Raw genomic sequence first — 24355 nt, forward strand, 5'->3', positions numbered from 1 at the left:
TTATCTAAATATATGACGAGGCTTTTTCATCGCGATTCTACTCTCGAAAACTATTTTTGCAAGAATGTTTTCAATATCTTTTGGTAGTGAGTCATCCCGCCAGCATAGACGATCTAGGTGCGGTGTGTACAGCAGCTGTGAGTCGGGCGTGAGGGAGAGTGAAGCCCTCCGCAGCTGCTCGGAGGCGCAGGACGACCATGGACGAAAGACCCGAACCCTCCTCTGTGGTGTAGGACCGGAGCCGCGGGACGGGCGGGTGAGGAGGGGGAACTTCACACACACACACACACACACACACACACACACCGCAGAGACCGAGACCCCAGCTCCAGCTCCCTCCTGTGGTCCCTCCGGCTCCTCCGGTTCCTCCCTGCTGGGAAGTAAAATGTGGCTGAACCCGGAGGAAGTTCTGCTGAAAAACGCCCTGAAGCTCTGGGTGACGGAGAGGAGCAACGACTTCTTCCTCCTGCAGAGGAGGCGAGGCCGCGGGGAGTCGACGGGCCGCATCACAGGTGACACGCGAAATAAAACTCTTCTTATGATAAACACGATACATATGGCCAGTCACAAACGAGGGCACACAGGTGAGCAAGCAGCGGTCAGGTGACACGACAGGTAAACAACAGCAGCAGGAACAAACAAGGCCACAAAGAGCCAGGGGGCGTGTCTGAGGAGGGGGGTATCCAAGAGTTAACAAGATCTGTTGAACCAAAAATATTTATTATTATTATTATTATTATTATTATTATTAATAATAATAATAATAATAATAATCCTTGGTTCCAGTTTGAAGCTTCACAGGAAAGTCCCTGTTCCAGATGGTGCTACTATGGCAACTGAAACTGGTAACCTGTCACTGATTGGCAGGTTAACTTGACCCCCCCCCACCCCCTCAAATATGGTAAAGATGCAGATTACAAAACCAGAAAAAAAACAAAAAAACAAACCTGTGTGTCATAGCAGAAATTCCTCACTTCCTATAAAGTAACAGTGTTGCACACAAAGTGTCACTACCAAGAAGTGGCACTGCCACAACTTCCTGACGTGTGTGTGTGTGTGTGTGTGTGTGTGTGTGTTTGTGGAGAGAGAATTGAACTACAGACCAGAAATAGTCTGAACAGACAAGAGACTGATGCTATTTTGATTTTTTTTTTCTGCTGTGAGACGACGACACGCGTCAACAGGGGAAAGAAAAGCATGAAATGAAACGATTGATGGCTGAATTCCATTTAGTTTTCACCTCGGTTTCAATTTGTAGTGGTCCTTGAGTTTCTTTGTAATTTTTTTCAATCTTTCTCTTTCATTTTGGCTCAATGTGACCTGTACTTTTGGTCAATAATAAGTTAATAATGCGATGAGTCGACCAACAGAAATTACAAAAAATTCTTGTTAGGAATTAATCAAAAAAAATATCTCTGATTCTATTATCTGATATGAGAGAATTTGCCTCCTCTGTTTTACATCTTTTTAAAATCAAATATCTTTGATTTGTAGCTGTTGATCATAAAAACCAACATATTTTAATATTATCTTTCAGTCCAACCCTCTTATTATTCTTGCAAACATGTTTTATAGTTGTTAATTAACTTGGGTAAAATCGTAAATCTAAACAAAAAAATTGGGGCGTCACAATAACCCAGTGTTGATGACAGCCGTGATTTATGTCATGTTAATTCACATAGGATAATATTTTGGGAAATAATAAGAATACCGTTTAATTTCTTTCCGCTCTGACTCTGACTATCTGGGTCGCGCTCCAACGTAGTGTGTCTTGTCGTAGTATTTTGATTCATTTGCCGTAAAAGAATCAAAACAAACAATAAACTACGTCAAAGTTGAATTTGACTGATAGTTCTATGTATTTTAAACTTTTTTAGATATCGTGACAACATTGCTATCGTGAATCTTTCTTTGGTCCCACGATAATTGTACAGTGATAATCTGATATCGTGGCAGCCCCAGTTCAATTACAACTCTTTTCTTTTCCTTCTTTTCTTCTTCATGATAATAACCGTCGAAATTCTGTAATTCGCCTCTTGTCTTCGTCTCATGTGATCCTGTTTGAGGAATCTCCAAACACAAGTTTTCCGTTTCTGTGTGATTGTGTTAAACGTTGAACATTTTCAACCATCGCGGAACAATTTCTATTCCAGTGCGATTGAACAAATTTTCTGCCCCCGTGCTCGTCGCAGCTGTCGTCCGTGCGAGAGCTTCCCACCGCCGCGACTCGGCCCCTGTCTGCCGTTTCCTCTCGTCTCGCTTCCTCTCCGTCTCCCGGGCGACAGGGTTTACCGACTTGACGCTGGCACTTGATTGTGCAGCGGATCGACAGTGGATGTCATGAAAACGGACAAACAACAAGTCACGACGCAGTCAGCGTCTCTTCCTCCTGCTCTCGCTTCTCGCGGAATAGAATAGAAGGAACTTCCTGGCCCGTGTTTGCTTTGTGTGTGTGTGTGTGTGTGTTTGTCCCTGTTGTTCCCATAGCGAGAGAGGTGAAGGGTCAAGTCCTGTTGTCACGTCGCTTGGAGTCAACCAATTACAGGACCTCCGCTGCGGCATTCCTTCCACACTGAGCACGAGGATCTTGACGGCACACATCGCACTTTATTTTGAATGTTTCCAGCAGTTAGGATGAAGGCTGAAATTCAAATGTGTTGAGAAAACCCCCCTCTCCAGCCCTTATCACACCAGCGATGATTTCAGAGAGGGGCCGGGGGAGCTGAACATCTGCTGCTCGTCAGCCCCCTCACACCAGTCTTTGTAGTCTCTGTTTTTCCATTTGGAATGGAATAGTTCTCTGTGTAGAGCTGACGCACACTTCTGTATCTCACCAGTTGGAGAACTTAATTCTATAATCTGAGAAAGAGAAGACAGTGGGGCTAATGGAATTTGGTTGCGTTCAGGAGCACAGAGACAGATCGCAGCAGACTGAGGCCCCTTTGTGTCTTCACAGCGGTTTTCCCCCACGACGTGACCATGAACAGACGATTCATATCGTCTCCCCCCTCCTCCTCTCTTATTCTTTACTTCTGGAAAGTTTACCGGTGCAATACCCCCCCGCCCCCCCCCAACAACCCTTCTGGGCTCTAGTGGCGACAGGCGGATTGTTTTGCCGTTGCCCGGCTGCCGGGGGTTCGCAGCTTCAGGCCCTTTCGACTGTGAGGATGTTGTTTTCCATTTGGCCGAGAGCCAGAGCCGGAGATCTCATCTCTGACTTTTCCTTTCTCCCTCCACCTGCGCAGGTTCCACCAGTGAGCGCTCTCCGAAGGGTATAAAGACTCTGGTGTGGACATAACCTGCCTTTTGTACGGTATAAGAACTCAGCAGGAAGCGGCATTTTCCAAGTGCGACTCTCGCAAAGCCGCGAACGTCTTCCAGTGAATCGCATGCTGGTGAAATACTTTCAGTTTTAGCGGCTCGTTTTTTTGGCGGCTGAAGGACGGTTCACTGCTGCGGCCGTGACGCTGTGGCATTCAATGATATACTCAATGTTATACTCAATGATATACTCAATGATATACTCAATGATATACTCAATGATATACTCAATGATATACTCAATGATATACTCAATGTTATACTCAATGATATACTCAATGATATACTCAATGATATACTCAATGATATACTCAATGATATACTCAATGATATACTCAATGATATACTCAATGATATACTCAATGATATACTCAATGATATACTCAATGATATACTCAATGATATAATTAATGATATACTCAATGATATACTCAATGATATACTCAATGATATACTCAATGATATACTCAATGTTATACTCAATGATATACTCAATGATATACTCAATGATATACTCAATGATATACTCAATGATATACTCAATGATATACTCAATGATATACTCAATGATATACTCAATGATATACTCAGTGATATACTCAGTGATATACTCAATGATATACTCAATGATATACTCAATGATATACTCAATGATATACTCAGTGATATACTCAATGATATACTCAATGATATACTCAGTGATATACTCAATGATATACTCAATGATATACTCAATGATATACTCAATGATATACTCAATGATATAATTAATGATATACTCAAGAACTGAAACCTGCTGCTTGTCCTTTTCTCCTCATGTCTCTCTCCGTATAATAGGTGTACTGTATATATATATATATGTATATATTTGAGTGTGTACCAGGCCAGAGAACACACACAGAGAGAGAGAGAGCGATCCAGCGGACCCTTGTGCCCGCATCCTGTGTCATAACTCTGAAATGCAGGCTTGTACTTATATATATATATATATATATATTTATATATATATTTATATAGGATATCCAAGACATTGTCGTAAAGTATAATCCCAAACCTTCACTTCCATGTAAAGAAGAATCTTGAGCTGTTTTCAGACAAGAACTGCGGAAAATGTCCTGAAAATTGGGTTTGGACATTTTCCGTTCACACGTGAAGAACGCAGCAGGAGATTGTCCGAGTCGGACGCGTTCACAACAGCAGGAACATTTCTGGAGCATTCAAGCGATGGGTGGCGTCAGGGTAGAATGTCGTGGACGGAAAAGTCCTGGGATGTTGCGGATGTTTGCGTTCGCGCGTACAGTCGCTCCGGAAGAGTTAAGGAACAGTAGAGCTCGACCGATATGGATTTTATTGTGGGCCGATGCTGATGCCGATATTGGGGAGTAAAGAATTCCTGACGTATACATGTAAAAAAAATGTTGGCAATCATTCCTAAGATGTCGTTATCAAACCCTTGTGACAAAGAGATGTAATTGAGGCAGTTAAACATCAACTTCACCATAAATAAATAACTGCAAATGAAATGAAAACACAAATACAGCTAAATATATAAAATAAAAACATAAATGCAAATGTTTTCTGCATCGTCTGCCGTTTAAAAGTGTTCTCATAAAGGTGTCACGTTGACTAACAGAGTTAACGTTTCTTGGTGGACACGATCCTTTTTCATTTTTAAGGCCGAGTATTGAGCGACTCGTCTTTTTCCCCCCAGAGGAAATGAAAGAATCAGAGCATCGCCGGAGAAGCGTGATTCGGATTAGTCGCGGTTTTTACCAGGATGAAAACGTGACGAGCCTTTTGAGACAGAGCTTCAGTCTGTTCAGAGTGTGTGTGTGTGTGTGTGTGTGTGTGTGTGTGTGTGTGTGTGTGTGTGTGTGTGTGTGTGTGTGTGTGTGTGTGTGTGTGTGTGTGTGTGTGTGTGTGTGTGTGTGTGTGTGTGTGTGTGTGTGTTTCCATTTGCCGGATGATTCACTCAACATTATTGGTTCTTTGGGGTCAATTTGATCCTTGTGAACATCTGCGGAGCTGATTGCACCTGTAGGCGTCGTCGCCTCTGAGCAGGTTTCCCGCTGAATCTTTACCATTTGAAACTGAACTGAACCGACTCTTTTAGTTTCCCTCTGGAGAGTCGGGGGTTTATCATCTGCTGCCTGATCACGAACTGACGTCCGACTGCTTTGAAATGAGACTCAATTAAACTGTAATGAGGTTTGTTCCTGTCCTCTGTGAGTCAGTGATCTCTATCGCCCTGCTGTCGTGTTGAAACACTTGAGGAACGCAAATGTATCATTTACAGATCGGATCCAAAATTGAATGGGTTCTTCCCCCCGGGGGGCTCACGCACCACCACCTCCACGAAACAGACGGCAGGAAGCAAACAAGTAGATTAAAAGCAAATGTAATAAATTGGCATAAAAGTTTCAGCAAAATCAATTGAAACATGGAGGAAATTTTCAAAACAAAGAGGCGACGGACTCGGTTTTGCCACATCGACGCGTCGTAACAACCACGACTCCGGTAGTTAGAGACATGAGAGCAACATTAAAGAGCAGGAACGGTAAAAAGAAAATGTAATTGAAATAGATGCAGTACGTCCTCAACTTGTGCGTGTAGGAATTTATCTGTGTATCATTTTGAATATCAGAAGTAGAATTTAAAATAAAAATTAAAAAACAAAAATTAAAAGATTTTAAAACCACGGCAAACACATACAACTTTTGTCATCTTCTCCTCTCGTCTCCCGAGTTAAAAGGTTCCCCGCCTCCGTCAGACCTGCGTATCCGTGTCGTGTCCAGGGATGAATATCACCGTCTGCATGCGAACTCCGTTTCCCCCGATGTCTGACTCCGTCTCTCGGGCGTGGCCTCATGATCTCCGACAGCAGTCTGACTCTCTGGCGTCTCGTCGTTTTCTCCGCAGGTCTCCTGGTGGGAGCGCTGGACACGGTGCTGGACTCCAACGCCAGGGTCTCGCCCTTCCGCGTCCTCCTCCAGGTCCCCGGCTCCCAGATCAGCTGGGTGATCGCCAGCGGTGAGCCTGAACCATCAAGACCCCGCTGCCTGTCTTTACGTCTCAGCTCTCTTTCACTTTTCGAATCACCTCATCTCAGAGAGAGTGTGTGTGTGTGTGTGTGTGTGTGTGTGTGTGTGTGTGTGTGTGTGTGTCTCCCTCTGTTTCCACTCGTGAGATGGGTCTCGGCCGTTAAATCCCTTCCCCGGTTTGTCGTTTGCGTCCATCAGGAGCCGCCATAGAGGAGGTGAACAGGCACTGGGACTGGCTGGTCCACAACCTGCTCCACTCGCTGTCCGTGTTCGAGAACAAGGAGGATGTCGCCAGCTTCGTCAAAGGCAAAGTCAAGGTGGGGAAAACCTGCCGCTGCCGCAGAGGAACGATCCCAAGAAAACCCCTTGATCCCGGGGTAACGAGCGCCTCTTTCCTGTGCAGGGCCTCATCGCGGAGGAGGTCCGGGGCCGCCAGGCCGCCCAGGAGGAGGACCCGGAGAAGTTCCGGGAGGCGCTGCTGAAGTTCGAGCTGCGCTTCGGCCTGCCGTCGTCGGAGAAGCTGGTGACCTACTACTCGTGCTGCTGCTGGAAGGGCCGCGTGCCTCGGCAGGGCCTCCTCTACCTCAGCATCAACCACATGGCCTTCTACTCCTTCCTGCTGGGGAAGGAAGGTCTGTACACCAAAGTGAGGGCTCTGACTTTCAGACCTTGTCGGGCGTTGTGGGAGGGAAAAGGCCGGTCGAGCTTTTTGTTCGAGTCCCGACGAACGTTCAAGGAGCCGCGCGCGGCAGGCTCACACTCTGACAGGGCGGCGCTCAGCGTCTGGAGCCGTGGAATCGAACCCGCCGACCCTCTGGTTGGCGGACGACCAGCTGGCATTACTATTAAAAGCTGAAGACTGTCAGGGTTTTGTTTTTTCGCCGGTCTTGAACGGTAACTGTCGTGCAGATATCTTGTGCAGGTTTGGTCCTCGGCCGAGAAGTTTGTCGCTCTTCTTGTAAGCTCGTGAAGCCAGTTCCCTGTTTAGATCACACACACATGCGCGAACACCACTACTGCTGCGTCTCCATCGGTTCTGATAAACGACAGAAGTAGATGAAAGAAGATGAATAGAGCAGGGTGCCCTGTGTGCTGCTCTTCCCTTCAAGAAGTTCCGGATCTGGATGTGGATCTCTCCCCGACATCTTGCCACCTGTTGCCATGCCCGAGACCCATCTTTGATCAAATGTCCACGCAAACCTGTGCATTACGTTGCGAGCACTCCTGCAAAAAGACAAACCGAGGAAACAAAGACAACGTTCGCGTGGATCACTGCTCCAGAATGTGACAACCTCTACGACTCTTCACTTGCAGCTCAGCAGACTATCACTCTGAAGAAACTGAAATATTGAACCCTCTTCTTTTTCTGCGCCGCAGTGCGATTCGTCATTCCCTGGGCGGAGGTGACGCGGCTGGAGCGGGTCTCCGCCGGCCTGATGACGGAGGCGATCCGGGTGAATACACGGCGGCGGCAGCGGGACTTCTCCATGTTCCTGAACCTGGACGAGGCCTTCGGGGTCGTGGGTCAGCTGGCTGACATCGCCCTCAGGCGGCTGCTGGACAGCGAGGGCCTGGAGCTGGACCGCGTCCTGCAGCAGCCGGCGCGCATCACCAAGAGGTCGGGGGGGGGGGGAATCTGACGGAGAGTGAAAAGAGATAAACAGAGAAGTTCACGGAGTGAAGAGGGTGTTGGTTTCACACACAATAGGCTCACACACACACACACACACACACACACACACACACACACACACACACACACACACACACACACACACACAGCTTCCCCCCTCGCAATCTGGAGCTGGAAAGGTGCGGCAGCTATGAATGATGATATGATTCTGGCTTCTTAAGAATGTCCTACTGTAACCGAGACATAACAGGAGATAGCATGGTGCGTTACACGTGCTGCGTGCTGAATTACGACTCGGGTTTTCCTCTACAAAGTGGGACGAGGAAAAGTAAACACAAATCTCGAACGTCCGGTAGTTTTCAAAACGGTTTCTGTTTCTGTTTTTGAGGTTTTAGGACATTTTTTTATAATCAAATGGCTGCGATAAGACACAAACATTGTTGTGTGTTATCAGATGTTTTCTGTAAAGCACAGACCAGACTTGGTTGGACTGCGCTTTATGTGCCTTTTCTCACTTTCCTCCTCATGTACCTCTGTGCTGCACCGGTTTACTTATTTCTGTCTCTATGTAAAAACTGTAAGAGGAAGTGGAGTTGAAAGTGTGAATGAGCTGAAGTTTTTTTGCAACTCAAATAGCAAAATATATTTTGGTATTTACAGTAGATGAGGTTGATGTGAGGAGGTTGAAAACTGAACAGAAGAAGAAGATAAGACTATCTATCTATCTATCTATCTATCTATCTATCTATCTATCTATCTATCTATCTATCTATCTATCTATCTATATCCATCTATCTATCTATCTATCTATCTATCTATCTATCTATCTATCTATCTATCTATATCCATCTATCTATCTATCTATCTATCTATCTATCTATCTATCTATCTATCTATCTATCTATCTATATCCATCTATCTATCTATCTATCTATCTATCTATCTATCTATCTATCTATCTATCTATCTATCTATATCCATCTATCTATCTATCTATCTATCTATCTATCCATCTATCTATCTATCTATATCCATCTATCTATCTATCTATCTATCTATCTATCTATCTATATCCATCTATCTATCTATCTATCTATCTATCCATCTCTCTATCTATCTATCTATCCATCTATCTATCTATCTATCTAAATCCATCTCTCTCTCTATCTATCTATCTATCTATTCATCTGTCTATCTGTCTATCTATCTCTCTCTATCTATCTATCTATCTATAACCCAGTTATAACTAAAAACTTAAAACATGTCAGATAGGATCTTAAAGTAAATATTAAATTCAGAAAACATTTTAATTATCACCAGGTGTTCAGGTCACATGTTCACTCAGGTCCCGGCGACACGTTTCAGTCGTAGTCCGATGAATGACTGAGCTCATTGTATCGAGATTTTTAAGAGATTTTATTGTGTTGATCTGAAGTCGTGTTCCGCAAATCAAATCATCATGTGTCAGCCAAGAAACTTTACAATTTTACTTTAGTACCTTCTGTAAATGATCCTGGACGTTTCTATAAAAAGAAGTGTAGTCCATGTCGTAGTGTGTGTTGTCGGGTGGGCTCAAGACAAACAGAGGAAAACACAAGTGATCTCCTCAGGGCTCGGACCACATTTGGCGTCTCCTCCAAATCTGCCCCCCGATAAATCCATATGTGCACAATGTGCCTTCATGATCTCCAGTTGTTAGCCAGGGATTATTACCTCATACATTTCTCTGTGGGACATGGAGGGCGTAACCCCCCCCCCCCCCCAAAAAAATAAAATAGATTTAGCTGTTTTCTGGAACACGATGCTGGCGTCCTCACTGCAGCTCGTACAGTAACGTCTGCTTGTTCGAGGGTCAACGTGCGGGATGGAGGAGTTGGAAAGTTCAAATGACAAAAAACTGAAATGTACACATAGATATCATGTAATGTTTATATGATGGTTATGCTGTTTTTATTCACATGTGTGTATCTTTGAGTCAAAGCGACAGCTGTTAGTCTGACCTCTCTGTGTGTTACTGTCTAACCCCCCCCCCCTCCTCATCTTCTTCCTCTCCCCCCACAGGATCCTGGAGGAGCAGGCGTTGAGGGAGTACGTCCTGGCTCTGTTCCGGCTGCCGCGCGGCGAGAGACTCCACGAGGTGGCGTCCTGTTCGGTGTGGACGCCGCACGCCCGCTGCCACACCAGCGGGACGCTGTACACCGCCGACAACTACCTGTGCTTCTCCAGCCGAGAGGAGGGCAGCTGCGTCCTGCTCGTGCCCCTCACTGAGGTACAGCACGTCCACCCTTTGCCATTTGTCTCCAGTGAGCGTTCGGCGGTTCATGATAACTATGTTGACACAGGCTTCTCCGTGCATTTCCTCTTTCTAAGGGAGATTTTACACTCATTTTCTTTATTACATTTCCACCATGACCTCATCATCCCTGCACGGGTTGTGATCGTTCACATGATGCACCATGAGGCAGGTTTACTTCATTGCTTTCATCGTGTGACTGAATCACAAAACAAAAGAAAGGCCGGCAGGCGGGAAGTCGCACGTCGCCATGTTTGGCCCTTTATCTGAGAGTTTCTGCAGCACGGAGTGAGTGCACTGTGTTTGTTTCTATTCTTAATGGCCGTGCTCTTGTAGGTGTGTTTATTCTGCCTGCTGCGGGTTAAAGAGTAACGCGTACACACACACACACACACACACACACACACACACACACACACACACGCAAACTGGTTTCGTGTGGTGGATAATGTTCACACACTTAACACATTACAGTACAGAGGGGGGACGTTGTGTGGTGCAGAACTGCAAGAGACAGTTCATTGTCCACTCTTTTAAAAAATTCTGAATTTGTGATCAAAAGGTATATTGTATATAAATACTTAGAATTCGGGATATTGTCGTGACGCGGCTCGAAGGACGGACAGAATGTGGAGACCACACGTGACTTAAATTAAAGTAAAATGCATTTATTCAAGAAAACTAAATTAACCATGCCGTCCGTTTCAGTAGCGTCTTGTAGTCGTATGGATCCAACCAAACCAAACGACCCTCAGACTGTTCAGTCTTTCTGTGTTCGCCCTCTTCTCTCCACTGACGCAGTGTAATCCTCCATTTCCTCCTGTTTTCTGTTGGATGCTTGTCTTCAGAGAAGTGTAATCGCTTCCTCCCAACACCATCGTGTTACTGTGAATAATAAGTGATAATTCCCCCACTGCTCCTCCAGAGACTCTTTTGTCTCTCCTGCTCCTGCACATTTCCTGTTGTGTTTGGTTCATATTCATTTCATAAAAGCGACATCACAGACAGATGTTAGTTATTTGTTTTGCGGTGACGGTCCGCCGTTGCTCACGCTCATGTTTAAATAGCTGAACTAGACTCTCACTCTCTATTATATATAATATAATATTAAATGACAGAACCATGGACATTGCCACATTATTCATATTGATGTATTGAGACAAAAATATAGATTTTTTTTGGGAGATGTCTTTAAATAAGACGAGCATTCATTTTGATAATATAGATGCAGTATTCAGCAGACTGAGATAAGTGATTCTGTATTATAATAATTATTATAACATAATCAAATTAAGAGGATTTATATACGTACATAGAGTTCATCCTTGTCCGCGTACTGTATGTTTTTTATTATTGTATGTTTGGACCCACTCAACATAAACTTTTTCGAAAAATTCCACGACTTTCCTGCATAAATTCTTCTCTGCCGTCTAATTCGTAGTCTTAATTTGCGTCTCTGTAGCGAAAAGAATCCGCCGTCTTCCTTAAAAATATGACCTATGTGTTTCCTCCCCCCCCCCCCCCCCCCCCCGGTCAGGTGTTGTCCATAGAAAAAGCGGAGAGCACCAGTTCGCTCCCCAACCCCGTGATCGTGAGCGTCCGGACCAAGAAGGCCTTCCAGCTGATCGAGCTGCAGGACAGAGACGAGCTGGTGGAGCGGCTGAACGCCAGACTGCGAGCGGTGCACTGGAAACAGTCGGTGTTCCGCGGCAAGACGCACGGCAAGAGGAGCGTGGTGCGTCCTTACTTTCATTCATCGTCATTTGAAACCCACCATTTGTCTCAGTTTGAAGATACAGAATCATTTCTTCCCTCTCAGAGCTCCCCGACCCCCTACTACACCTTCTACTACGACACCGGCTGTTCTGACGAGGAGGAGATCGAGGAGCAGGTCCTGCGGAACACCGTCAACAGCGAGGCTCTGATGACGGCGTTCCACCAGAACCAGCCGGCCGCGAACGGCAACAAGGTGAGAGGGGTCTTGGACGTTTTTTTAGACATTCAAGGATGGACTCGACTTAACTCTGCGTGGATCTCCGTGTGTGTGTGTGTGTGTGTGTGTGTGTGTGTGTGTGTGTGTGTGTGTGTGTGTGTGTGTGTGTGTGTGTGTGTGTGTGTGTGTGTGTGTGTGTGTGTGTGTGGTTGTGTGTGTGTGTGTGTTGTGTGTGTGTGTGTGGTTGTGTGTGTGTGTGTGGTTGTGTGTGTGTGTGTGTTGTGTGTGTGTGTGTGGTTGTGTGTGTGTGTGTGGTTGTGTGTGTGTGTGTGTTGTGTGTGTGTGTGTGTGTGTGTGTGTGTGTGTGTGTGTGGTTGTGTGTGTGTGTGTGTTGTGTGTGTGTGGTTGTGGTTGTGTGTGTGTGTGTGGTTGTGTGGTTGTGTGTGTGTGGTTGTGTGTGTGTGTGTGGTTGTGTGTGTGTGTGTGGTTGTGTGGTTGTGTGTGTGTGGTTGTGTGTGTGCGTGTGTGTTGTGTGTGTGTGTGTGTTGTGTGTGCGCGTCAGAGCGAGGAGCAGGTGAAGGAGCGGCTGTGGGACGACCACTTCACGGAGTTCGGCCGCGGCGTCCACATGTTCCGCACGGAGAAGATCCAAAGGCTGGTCGCCACGGGGATACCGGAGTCGCTGCGCGGCGAGCTGTGGATGACGCTGTCGGGTGAGAGAGAGAGAGAGAGTTTGAACAGTGTTGATAACAGACAACACACTTTATAGATAGATGGACACATCTGTGGACATATAAAGAGCAGGCTGTAGTTTCTGACGGCGACCTAAACAGACCGAAGGAGCGTAGACTCGAATCCCACGCTGATGGAAATCGACCTGAGCTTTACTTTTACAAACTCTGCTCAGCTTTTATTTTGGTTTCCTCTGCTCAGTCTCACTTCCCTGTGGTGCAAGTGGCAGCCGTGGCAAAATGAAACCAATGAAGATTGAACCTGTGGAGGAAGTGAAACACAACATGGGATAGAAAAAAAAGATGTTGTTATGCTTCTTAAGACAGTAGTGAGTGACAGCCGGCACACGACTTCTGCAGATTCACAGTATCGTCTCCGTCCCCCCTTGGTCTGTGCAGATGCGTCCTCGGAGCTCGAGGCCCATCAGGGCTACTACACGGGCCTGGTGCAGAAGTCGATGGGGCACAGCAGCCTCGCCACCGAGGAGATCGAGCGGGACCTCCACCGCTCGCTGCCGGACCACCCCGCCTTCCAGAACCCCACCGGCATCGCCGCCCTCAGACGCGTCCTCACCGCCTACGCCCACCGCAACCCAAAGATCGGCTACTGCCAGGTTAGCAACCAAGAATCTGATTTTATTGTTTCTATTTAGAAAAACACTTTATACATACAGTTATTCTTCTTCTTCTAAATATATATATATAGATATGATATAAAATATCGGTAGTCGTATTTAATTATTGCAGTTGCATTTAGTCTATTGTAATCAAACGGTGAGGCTGTGAACTCCAGGCCTCCACATTGAGCATCACAAGGATTTACAGTATCTGTTACGTAAATGGCCTCTGTGTGTGTGTGTGTGTGTGTGTGTGTGTGTGTGTCTGTGTGTGTCTGTGTGTGTGTGTGTGTGTGTGTGTGTGTGTGTGTGTGTGTGTGTGTGTGTGTGTGTGTGTGTGTGTGTGTGTGTGTGTGTGTGTGTGTGTGTGTGTGTGTGTTTGTTTGTGTTTGTGTGTGTGTGTGTGTGTGTGTGTCCAGTCTATGAACATCCTGGCCTCGGTGCTGCTGCTTTATGCCAAAGAAGAAGAGGCGTTCTGGCTGCTGGTGGCCGTTTGTGAGCGGATGCTGCCCGACTACTTCAACCGCAGGGTCATAGGTGAGAGGTCATGAGGGGTCAGGGGTCAAAATGAAAAAATGATAATCATAATAAGAGAACAATGAAGCATTGTACAGCTTTATTCAATCACAGTTAGAGTCTCTCCTTGTTTGAAAGCTCATTGCTCGGACCATTTAACGACGAACTGCCTCAGACGTCTTCTTATATATTGTTTTGTCTCAGACACTTACCAACATTATGTCTGGTTTCTTAAAATAAGAGCTCATTTCCTGTGGGGAAGCGGCGTTTGGAACAATTTCCTCTTCCTTTTTTAGTGTCCAGATGTTTGCGATCATCTTTTTCTATTTTTAAAAAAACAAACGCCGGTGATTGTGTGACAGAACAAGGGGCCGCTGCTGTTGGTTCATCCTTTTATTAGCGTTTCATTTCATTTCCCCACTCTGAACCCAGAAGAACAACAACATCACGTTAACACAATTGTGTGTGTGTGTAACCACATCTTGCGATGAAATAATAGGCGTATTAATATTTATCTTAATGAAACAAAAGGTCTCTTTTCTTAGTTTTTATTAGGTTTTGAGTCAAAGTGTAGTTGTACAGTTGTGTAGTGCAACATGTGAGCATCAGTTCTTCGTTAGAGTAATCATAGGTTGTTTTAGCCTCTCAGGAGTTTTGTTGATTATATTAACAAGATAAATTCACATTAACCTTATCTTTGATAACTTGCGGGTAGCGGTTATTTAGAAAGGTTATATTAGATTAGATTAGATAAAGTAACGACACTCGGACTGAGTGTTAATCGTGTGCTGCCACCCGGTGGTCAAAGCCGTGAAAGACAGCGAGTTCCAATTTAGGAGTTAGTAAATGAAAATTCTCTTCATCTGCAAACTATGGAAGAAAAGAGGAAAGGGCAGAAAGTTGACGTGGCATGTCCTGTCGGATTAATAATTAGATTTATTTATTCCTGAATCAGATAGTCCTTTATTAAAATTATAGATTTAGCTTATTTTAGACATTTTCTTCCTTTTTTTGACCAAATTCTTGTAGGACTGCTTATGTTTGCACAACATTTAACATGTCAGAACCTTTGTTCGGGATAAGATAAAATCTGATTAGATAAAATCAGATCAGATTAGATCAGATCGGATCCTTCATTAGTCCCACATCTGGGGACATTTGTCATGCGACTGCAGCAAAGTGGAAAATAAAAATAAGAAACACCAGTAAAAAAGAAGTACCAAATAAGTAAACATGAAATATAAATACAGCAAAATATGAAAAACAAATAATATGTGTACAGTAAAAAAGTTTACTTATACAATGTAAACAGATTATATATACAGTGTAAAGAGGATTGTAAAAATAAGATGATTGAATTGACTAATTCAATCATCAATTGACAATTGACAATTGATAAATGTGATGCACGAACATGTGTTTGACTCTGGTCGTCTCCTCCTGCAGGAGCTCAGGTGGACCAGTCGGTGTTCGAGGAGCTGATCCGGGAGCGTCTGCCCGAGCTGGCGGAGCACGTCCCCGACCTCTCCTCGCTCTCGTCCGTCTCGCTCTCCTGGTTCCTCACGCTCTTCCTCAGCGTGCTGCCCTTCCACAGCGCCGTCCGCGTGGTCGACTGCTTCTTCTTCCACGGCATCAAGGCCGTGCTGCAGCTGGGCCTGGCCGTGCTCGACGCCAACGCCGCGCAGCTCTGCGCCAGCACGGACGACGGGCAGGCGCTCATGATTCTCACCAGGTAGCAGGAAAATCTGACTTTAAATATTTTCTATTCTCACAGCTGATTGACTGGATTATTAAAGTGAATCTAGTAGATCTCAGATATTCATCAAAGGTTTTCTGCAGAGAATTCTCGACCTCGGTGCAGGTTGACAACAACAGATTGCACTTTTCTAATTGTTGTCAAGCGTTTTCGGAATCGAACCCCGACCTTCTGTACCAAAGTCAGCGGCGTGACCCACTGAGCTTTACCAGCTGCGCCATGTGTAGTTGACTTCAGTCCAGCAGCTGTGAGGAGCAACAGCCTGTAACCAGGAAGCTCTGCTGTCGTTTAATATTCATGGATTCAAATACACGTTCAGATTATGAATGGGATTGTTTTTTTGTTGTTTTTTACAGTATGTTTGAAAATGTTATGTAATGATATGTGAAACTCTTCTGCTCGGCAGTTTTCTGGAGCAGGTCGAAAGCGAAGTGGTATTGTCTTGTCCTCCGTCCTCCCCGCCCGCTGCTGTGGAGAGCGGCGGCCACGGCGGCGACACCGATGTTCCCGCCGTGAGACACGCGAACATCACCGACCTCATCAATGAGTCGTACGAGGTGAGAAGCGCACACACACACACACACACACATTTAAAGCCATTTGAGGCTGATATTGGTCTTCAATTCACAGTTTTTGCATAATTTAGATTTAGATTTTAAGCTCTGCGTCGCTCGTGTTTTTCTCTCGTCAGAAATTCGGCGACCTGACGGTGCGGCAGATCGAGCGGCTCCGCTGCCGACACAGGATCCGAGTGCTGCAGGCTCACGAAGACACCACCAAAGAGAACGCCGTGAGTGAGCGGAGGAGATAAAAAAATCTGTAATCTGCGACGAAACGCTTTGGCCCTTTATCGTGGACGACCTTCTCAGACATTCCTAATTCATCCAGACTTCTCACTCTGTTGCAGTTGAGACTGGTGACTCCCGACGTCTCCATCCCTCCGGAGAACTTGGCCGATGTCTACGATCTCTTCAAGGTTTACTCCTCCCTCCTCTTCCAATCGTCCTAGAGGTTTATACGGAAACTGAGCTGTTTCATAATCCTATCTTCCCCCCTCCAGACGGAGCACTTCATCAGTCTGTACTGGGGCGACAGCAGCTCGGCGGCGGCGGCCGAGGCGGCGGCGTGGAGCTACGGGGACTCGGGCCGCTCCTACCTGGAGCGGCAGTACCGGCTGGACCGGCCGCAGTTCAAGAGCCTGTACGGGCTGCTGGTGCCGTGGCCCGGCGACTTGAGCCAGCACACGGACACGGTGGCCAACCGCGCCTTCACCCTGCTGGACCAGGACCGCGACAGCCTGGTGACCTTCAGGGAGTTCGCCGGCTGGCTGGGTAAGGGCGAAGGCGAAGGCGAAGGGGGGGAAGTCTTTAACAGGAACACGTTTAAAACTTGAAACTGACTCCGCCTCCTGGTCGTTTTCAGACACGCTGTATTGTGAAGATCTGAACGAGAAGATCCGGCTGCTGTATCGACTCCACATCCCTCCAGGTTGTTCTCACAATGGAAATCTTTTGAAGTATCACACTGCCTTCTGGGGGTTTTCCTGGAGTGATGTTTGTGTGTGTGTGTGTGTGTGTGTGTGTGTGTGTGTGTGTGTGTCTGCAGCTCTGACGGAGAGTGAGGACGACCCAGCTCTGCTGAAGAGCCCCCTGCTGTCCACCAACAGACCCCTCTATGTCGACAAGCCCGCTGGTCGGTCCGAACACACACACACGCACGCACACACACACACACACACACACACACACACACACGTGTCGCTGTGTGTGTCGCTCCACACAACAACACACGACACATGATGACAACTGATGTTAGACGTTTGCAAATGCAAAGAAATAAGGGAAACTCTTGTTTCTGCGACAGTTGCTCCCGGTGTGGAGGGCGACGTGAAGGAAGATTACCAGGAGCAGTTGAAGCAGATGCTGAAGGATCTGGCGAAAGAGAAGGAGAAGGACGTGGAGAAGCCGCTGCCGCTCATGAACCAGGTACCGGAGAAGTGCAAAAAAAAAATACTTGCCGTATTTCACATCTAAGAATCAGTATGAATGTGTTTGTGGTCGTAGCAGGTTCTCTGTGGTGCACATAGAAGCTGTATCACATGATTTTATTTACTAAACTTCTATGTTTTGTTTTGGTCAAATCAGTTGTATAAAAGTCACTATGTACAGAATTATTATATTTCTGATTTTGCTTTACAGCCACAGACTTTTTTTAAAATATCTGTTTAGAGTATGTAGATGTATATGCATGTGTGTGTGTATGTATATATATGTGTATATATATATATATATATATATATATATATATATATGTGTGTGTATATATATATATATATATATATATATATATATATGTGTATATATATATATAAAAATATTTTTTTCATCTCAGGTGTTTTATAGTTTATGATACCAAATCCTGAGATCCAAGGCTAAGTGTCTCTAAACAACTTGTTTTATCTTAACTCAAATTATTTTGGGGACAATTTTTTGTTATTATTTTTTCAAAAGTGGTCACTATTTTTTGGGGGGCATTTTTGCCCGAATGTAACTTTTTGTATATTTCGATTGAAGATTCATTGATCAAAATTGCCTATAAATAAATGTTAGCCAATTGTTTGAGCAATAATCTGTTGGGTTCTAGTAGGAATTAGTATAAATTTTAAATTTTTTAAAAAAGTTGTCATTTGATGAAACTGATATGAACCCTCTTCGCCTCCTCCTCCTCCACAGTGGGAGTTCATCCAGTTCTGTAAAACACTCTACAGCATGTTCCACGGCGAGCCGGAGGAGAACGACCTCTTCCAGGCCATCGCCACGGTGACCAGCCTCGTGCTACAGATCGGCGAGGCCAGTCACCGCGGACACGACTCCGCAGGGTCAGAGGTCACTGAAGACGGCGGCAGAGGCGACGGGAGCTCGACCCCGGAGTGGACGGTCAGTTACGCTCAGATCGTGGCGTCGCTGCTGACCGAGCAGGCGCTGGTGAACTTCTTCGAGAAGCCGGTGAGCCTCTCGGAGAAGATCGCCGAGGCCAAGGAGAAGCAGTATCACCAGCGGGCGGGTCTGCTCACGCTGCAGCAGGCGGCCAGATGACTCGCGGTTAGACGAATGGGAGGTTGAGTGAGCCACGAGAGAGACGCCGCGTTTCTTCGTGAAGGAAAACCAGAATATCAGTATCGTTCGTTTCACATTCAGACACTGAAGAGCCTTAAAGTGACATTCATCATATGTCACTCGTGTGATTGTCTGGAAACACAGGAGCCTGTGAATAACACTGATCCAATATTCTACTGCACCTGACAACGAAAAGAACTTTAACCTAAATATTTTGAGCCACAAAGACACGTCGGGTCATGTAATGACCACGGTCATGAGGAAAATAACCTGCCCCCACTTTCCCTTAAAAGGCACGCCTTATAAAGTGTTTATATCTTCAGACTAATAGATAAGTAACTAATGCTTTATTGGTAACTTTATTAGCCAATCGTTTTTTTTTCAAGTTTTATTTGATTAACTTCTCCGGTTGCCAGGTTGTGAAACATCTCTGGTGACTGGTAAACTCATCAGATCATCACTAGAGAAATGAAGTCTGTCATTATAAAAGTGTTTTCTCATTTTATATTAAGGCAACAACCAAAGTTAGAGAGGAATCTTCTATTAAAGATGTAAATAATCATCAGAATAATGACTCATAAACCCTTTAATAATCATGACAAGCGACAAATCTATCATGTATTCAGTGTTCTTCTGTTGTTTCTTAATTTTTTTTAAATTTTTACTACTGATTTTATAACTTCTGTTTCTCTTTTTAAAACTGTTTCCAGAAACACTGCAGAATAAACTACACTGATCTAAAACAGTTACAGGAGAAAAGACAACACTGGAGAAATTGTCTTTTAAAATAAAAACACATTGCATAAAGACGTCGCTGCTGTTTTTCTTTTGTAAAAGCAAAAGTCAGAATGAACAAGGCGGAGGCGGAGTGCTGCAGGAGCTCGGTGTGCTTTATTAGCTTAACTGATTAAAAGGTAGAGGACACGTACTGCACCTTTACCCCGGGACCTAAATAATCGGGAGGAAAACAAAACACACTTTTTTTTTCTACTTTTGTCCGGCCGTCAGTGTAAAGGAGGGAAGACTGAGGCTCGTCTCATGCAACTCTTCAGGAGTGGTTTGATGTTAACTGACTTCTTGTACGTTTCGTTATTTTTCAATCATTTCCATTTTCTTCTCCATTGAACTTCCGTTAAAGTGTTTTATATATATATTATAGTTTATTTTTTTAATTTACAAAAGAATAGGGCCAGGACAGATGTTAGTGTCTCTTGCTCTTTTTTCTCCAAAGCAAGTGTCTTAGAGCAGCTGAACAATCTAAAACAGTCTGTCACTCGTAGTAGCAGTAGTCGTAGTAGGCGTGGTTGTGTATAATTAGAAATATTTATATATATGTGTCATATCACAATGCTCGCGTCACATCCACGGGCGACAGCGGCAGCAGCGTATGAATGATGATCAGACTCACATACAGGTACAGGAGCTAAAACTAAGACACTAAAAGCTACACATTGCACTAAGCCACAGTTGTGACCACAGGAGGGACCCACTGCGTCTCGCCCACCTCCGGCGGTCGTCTTTAAACCGCCTCCACGTAGTTGGCGGGCAGCATGCCGGTCTTGCCGGTGCGCTGCACGGTGCCGTACATCCAGCCCTCGTCGATGGCCTGCACGTTGACGATGACGTCGCCGTCCTTGAAGGAGACCTCGTCGTTGTCGGCCGCGCCGTAGTCGTACATGGCGCGCACGGTTTTCTGCAGAGATGGCGGGAGAGTCAGAGTCAGTGTGGTGTGAAGGCGAGAGAGTGATGGTTAAGGATGTGATACTTTCTTATCTTTCTTGATTGTTAACAAGTCCCATAGAAAGAACAGAACAAGATATGAGTTGATCCTAATAACTTTGTTTGTGTGTGTCTATATCTTCTTCCTCTGCCATCAGTTTCACTGATGTCTCTCTCTCATACTTCTTAAAATTAAATAATATTCGTCAAAAACAAAAGATTGACATCAGTGACCGAGTTTCAAGAGACAAGGAAGTTGGTAAGTACTTATGATGGACAAATGCATTGTTTTTGTAGGATTTGTTGATTTGTTGTTTCCCTACTGGCTCGTTCGGTGTGTGTGCGTGTGTGTGCGCGTGCGTGCGTGCGTGCGTGCGTGCGCCACTCACTCCGGTGGTGGAGGGGTGTGAGGGGACGGAGGACACTGTGGTCTGCTGGGTGGCCACTGAGGACGACCTCTGCTGCAGCTCCACAGTCTTGGCTTGCTGGTAGCCTGCAGACGAAACAAAACACAGACAAGGAAAAGTTTTGTTAAATACTCGTGACAATCCAGAGAAACACATTATTCCGTATACTGTATTTGCCGTTGGAGTGGTTATCGGTTACCCGCAGAGGAGGCCATGAAGCCGTTGCTGTAGAGGGACATGTGGTGGTCGGGGTCCTGGGACACCTCAGACTTCTCGTCGCCCAGGCCGCTCAGAGCGCTGGTGGAGCGGGAGTGCTCCTTGCTGCGACGCTGAGCTTGTACTGCACCGACAGAACAGTGTCAGAGACTTTTAGTACATATAATCATATTATATGATGCACCATTTACATCGTTCTAGTCAATCTCTGACATTTAATTTAACTTTGATTGAGCTGGAGTTTATCCTGGTTCCTCAAGAAATAATCGCATGAGGATGAATTAAATCTCAAATTATAATCTGAAACTTACCTAAAATGATTTCTACTTCCCCAGTATTTAGATTCATGAAGTTGTGTTTCTCGTCTCTCACCTGACATCATGTGCAGACTTCTGGACTGGATGTTGTCTTCAGCAGGGTCGTAGTCAAACACAGACCCGGGGTTCGTGCGCCACACGCGCAGATCTGAAGGAGGCAAACAGATCGTTAAAGACTTTTTTCTCATTCTATAGAAGAATATTCTCAAGATTCCCAAGAAGGGGCAAAGGGAAAACAAATAGATCTTTATTGTGTCGAAAATCAAAAATAATAAACAAAAATAACTACAGATTCAAGCTTAAAATTTTGGTCCACGTTTTACAAATCAGGCCCAGTGATTTCCACCTGCCATTCGTACTTGGAATTGCAACTTTTGAAAGTTCGGAATCTAATTCATGGAGGAGAAAATGTTACAATTTCCCAGATAGTGATAATTTTTGGGGGGAATTTGGAAATTTAAAAAAATTAAAGTACTTGTGAAACGACCTTCTTGTTTTTTCAATCGAGATTAGATGCTTAGCTCGGTGAATTAAAAAGAAATCAAAAAAAAATAATCGCACCTACAATAACCTGCAGCCTCAATGGGGCGGTTTGTTTTTTCTTTACAGTTCAAATTTCTGTCCAACAGATGAAATGAACAATGTGCACGTGCTCGTAACCGCACCGGTGACGGTCTCCTGGTCGTGCTCGATGGCGCGCCTCCTCTCCATCTCCACCACGCGCCTCTGGATGCCGCGGTAGTTGATGTCGCTGAAGTCCTGCGTGTTCTTCTTCACGCGCTCCGTCACGGGGTCGGTGCTGGTGGGGGTGAAGCTGCCCTTGCTCTTCTCAAAGTCCTCGTGGTATCTCACCTGAAGGGGGCACAAAGCTTTCCTCGTCATCAGACCCAAACGACGCCTTGATCCAATACTGACAAGAAAAATACAACGCGACAAACTCTTACCCCAGAGATGATGCGCTGGGTTTCCCTGACGCGCCTCATTTCAGGCGTGTCCAGAACGAAGGCCGCCTTGCCCTGGACCTGCTTACGGAAACTGTCCGAGTACAGCACCTGGTGTAAAGTGAGTACAGGACGGTGGAGGAGGACACACACACACACACACACACACACACACACACACACACACACACACACACACACACACACACACACACACACACACACACACACACACACACACACACACACACACACACACACAGTGAGCGTCTGAAATTTTTTTAAACATGAATCGATCGTTAGCATCCACGCAGCACAAAGGGTGTGGCAGAGAGACACATACACAGAGAGAGAGCTGGGACATGACTGGCATTTCAGACGGATGAATTAGGACGGACATTCTTTTTTTATTAAGAGCTGGAGGTAGCAAATCAAAGGAGACTACGCCCCAGTCTCCAGGGGGAACAAGATGGAAGTAGTTTCCACGACAGGAGAGGTTAGAGGTGGTGACACACCACAGCTGGTGGTATTAAGAAAACACATTTAAAAGAGTAGTGGGGGAGAATTAATACGATTAAAGTGGAGCCAGGGGGCAAGTCAAGTTAGACAAAGAAGGGTTAACGTTGGGGGGGGTAAGAAGAAGAAGAACATTTTCCTGGGGTGGAATATGTTCTTGCAGGGGGGGGGGGGGTTCTGAAGGTACCGAGCTAATGTTCTCTTGGTTCCGTTTGACTCGCTCCATCTCTGGAGTGAACACCACAGGAGTTCCCTTGGCTGAACTGTCTTTATACAACACCTACAGGACAGAAGCACAGTGCCCCAGGGGGCCAGTCAGACACTGAAACACACACACACACACACACACACACACACACACACACACATATAGGACTGGTTTCATAGACATGGATTAACTTCTTCTTGGAGAGAAGATACAGAAAAAGCAGTTTCGAGGAAATTCTCCAAGATGAGTGAATCTGAAGAGGAGGAACGCCTTTCAGATTTCACACTTTTTAACTTTTGAAATATATATATATATATATATATATATACAGTATGTATGAGAAGAGTCTGAGAAATTGGTCCTATAGTGTGATTCATCCTGGTAGATCGCTGCACAAAAGGTTGAGATACAGTAAAAAAACAACAACACACTCCTTATCACTCATTTTGCTGTGAAGAGGAAATGAACTTAAGTGTGAAGAAAGCTGGGCTGCGGGTTAGAAAACACTGGGCAAAGAAGAGGGTTTCACTCAAACACGTGAGGGGGTTGATGGTTAAGGATTAAAGGACGATTTGAAAGAATAAAATGGAGAAAAAAGAAAGAAATGCGTAGATGGATATTAAGGCAACGTTAGGATCGGAGTGGTGACGACGGCGCTGGAGCTCCAGAGTTTGGCCCTTGGCTGGAGATGGATGAGCGGGAGGTGTGGAGAGCATGAGATGATGATGATGAGAGGAGGGAGAGGACGTAGCTTATGATGGGGGCATTATTGATGACGGGCACTACTGTCCACGCTCAACAGTTAGGAGCACACGCGTTTTGTTTCCACTACCGAGCTGATGTTCCTCTGGGTTTGTTTGATCCGCTTCACCTCGGGGAGGTCGGGTATGGCTGTGCCTCGGCCCAGAGAGTCCTTGTATTTGATCTACCCGACGCACACGGTTCGGGTAGAAACGGGTGGGAGAAAAAGTAAAGAGCAGGTCAGTCGGAGACAACAGCAGGAAGACGAGAGACGCCACACAGCGGCAAACAAACAAAAAAAAAAATCACAGCAGATGTTAAACACACACTTTT

The 24355-nt window shown here is 45.4% G+C and overlaps 2 protein-coding genes across 32 annotated transcripts in view; one reads left to right on the forward strand and one right to left on the reverse strand.

Moving 5' to 3' along the window:
- Positions 1-117: 117 nt before the first annotated feature.
- On the forward strand, positions 118-19766 carry LOC118283135 (TBC1 domain family member 8). Of its 2 annotated transcripts, XM_035604853.2 has the most exons (20): positions 120-512; positions 6241-6351; positions 6561-6679; positions 6766-6994; positions 7740-7980; positions 10057-10264; positions 11826-12023; positions 12108-12257; positions 12784-12934; positions 13352-13566; positions 13989-14106; positions 15532-15817; positions 16248-16398; positions 16533-16631; positions 16749-16817; positions 16902-17172; positions 17264-17329; positions 17447-17533; positions 17705-17826; positions 18574-19766. In XM_035604853.2, exons 1-20 carry the CDS (start codon positions 386-388, stop codon positions 18934-18936), a joined length of 3381 nt encoding a protein of 1126 aa, XP_035460746.1. In that variant the 5' UTR covers positions 120-385; the 3' UTR covers positions 18937-19766. The 2 variants fall into 2 exon arrangements, with proteins under 2 accessions (XP_047193287.1, XP_035460746.1); XM_047337331.1 differs by lacking the exons at positions 17705-17826; positions 18574-19766 and adding an exon at positions 17578-17665 and having other exon boundaries at positions 118-512; positions 17447-17543.
- A 60-nt stretch (positions 19767-19826) lies between these two features.
- Positions 19827-24355, reverse strand: part of neb (nebulin) — a 57066-nt gene continuing 52537 nt past the window's right edge. For 27 of the 30 annotated variants that reach the window (XM_047337290.1, XM_047337298.1, XM_047337288.1 and 24 more), the window contains 8 exons: positions 24114-24206; positions 23261-23353; positions 22561-22668; positions 22282-22468; positions 21672-21764; positions 21283-21423; positions 21066-21169; positions 19827-20650 (listed from right to left, as the gene is read on the reverse strand). In XM_047337290.1, coding sequence (XP_047193246.1) covers positions 20477-20650; positions 21066-21169; positions 21283-21423; positions 21672-21764; positions 22282-22468; positions 22561-22668; positions 23261-23353; positions 24114-24206 — 993 coding nt within the window. In that variant the 3' untranslated portion in view covers positions 19827-20476. The remainder of the gene's footprint in view (positions 20651-21065; positions 21170-21282; positions 21424-21671; positions 21765-22281; positions 22469-22560; positions 22669-23260; positions 23354-24113; positions 24207-24355) is intronic. The other 3 variants (XM_047337311.1, XM_047337294.1, XM_047337312.1) reach the window with 2 other exon arrangements.

The sequence above is a fragment of the Scophthalmus maximus genome, chromosome 14, assembly GCF_022379125.1.
Source record: "Scophthalmus maximus strain ysfricsl-2021 chromosome 14, ASM2237912v1, whole genome shotgun sequence".
Lineage (NCBI taxonomy): Eukaryota > Metazoa > Chordata > Actinopteri > Pleuronectiformes > Scophthalmidae > Scophthalmus > Scophthalmus maximus.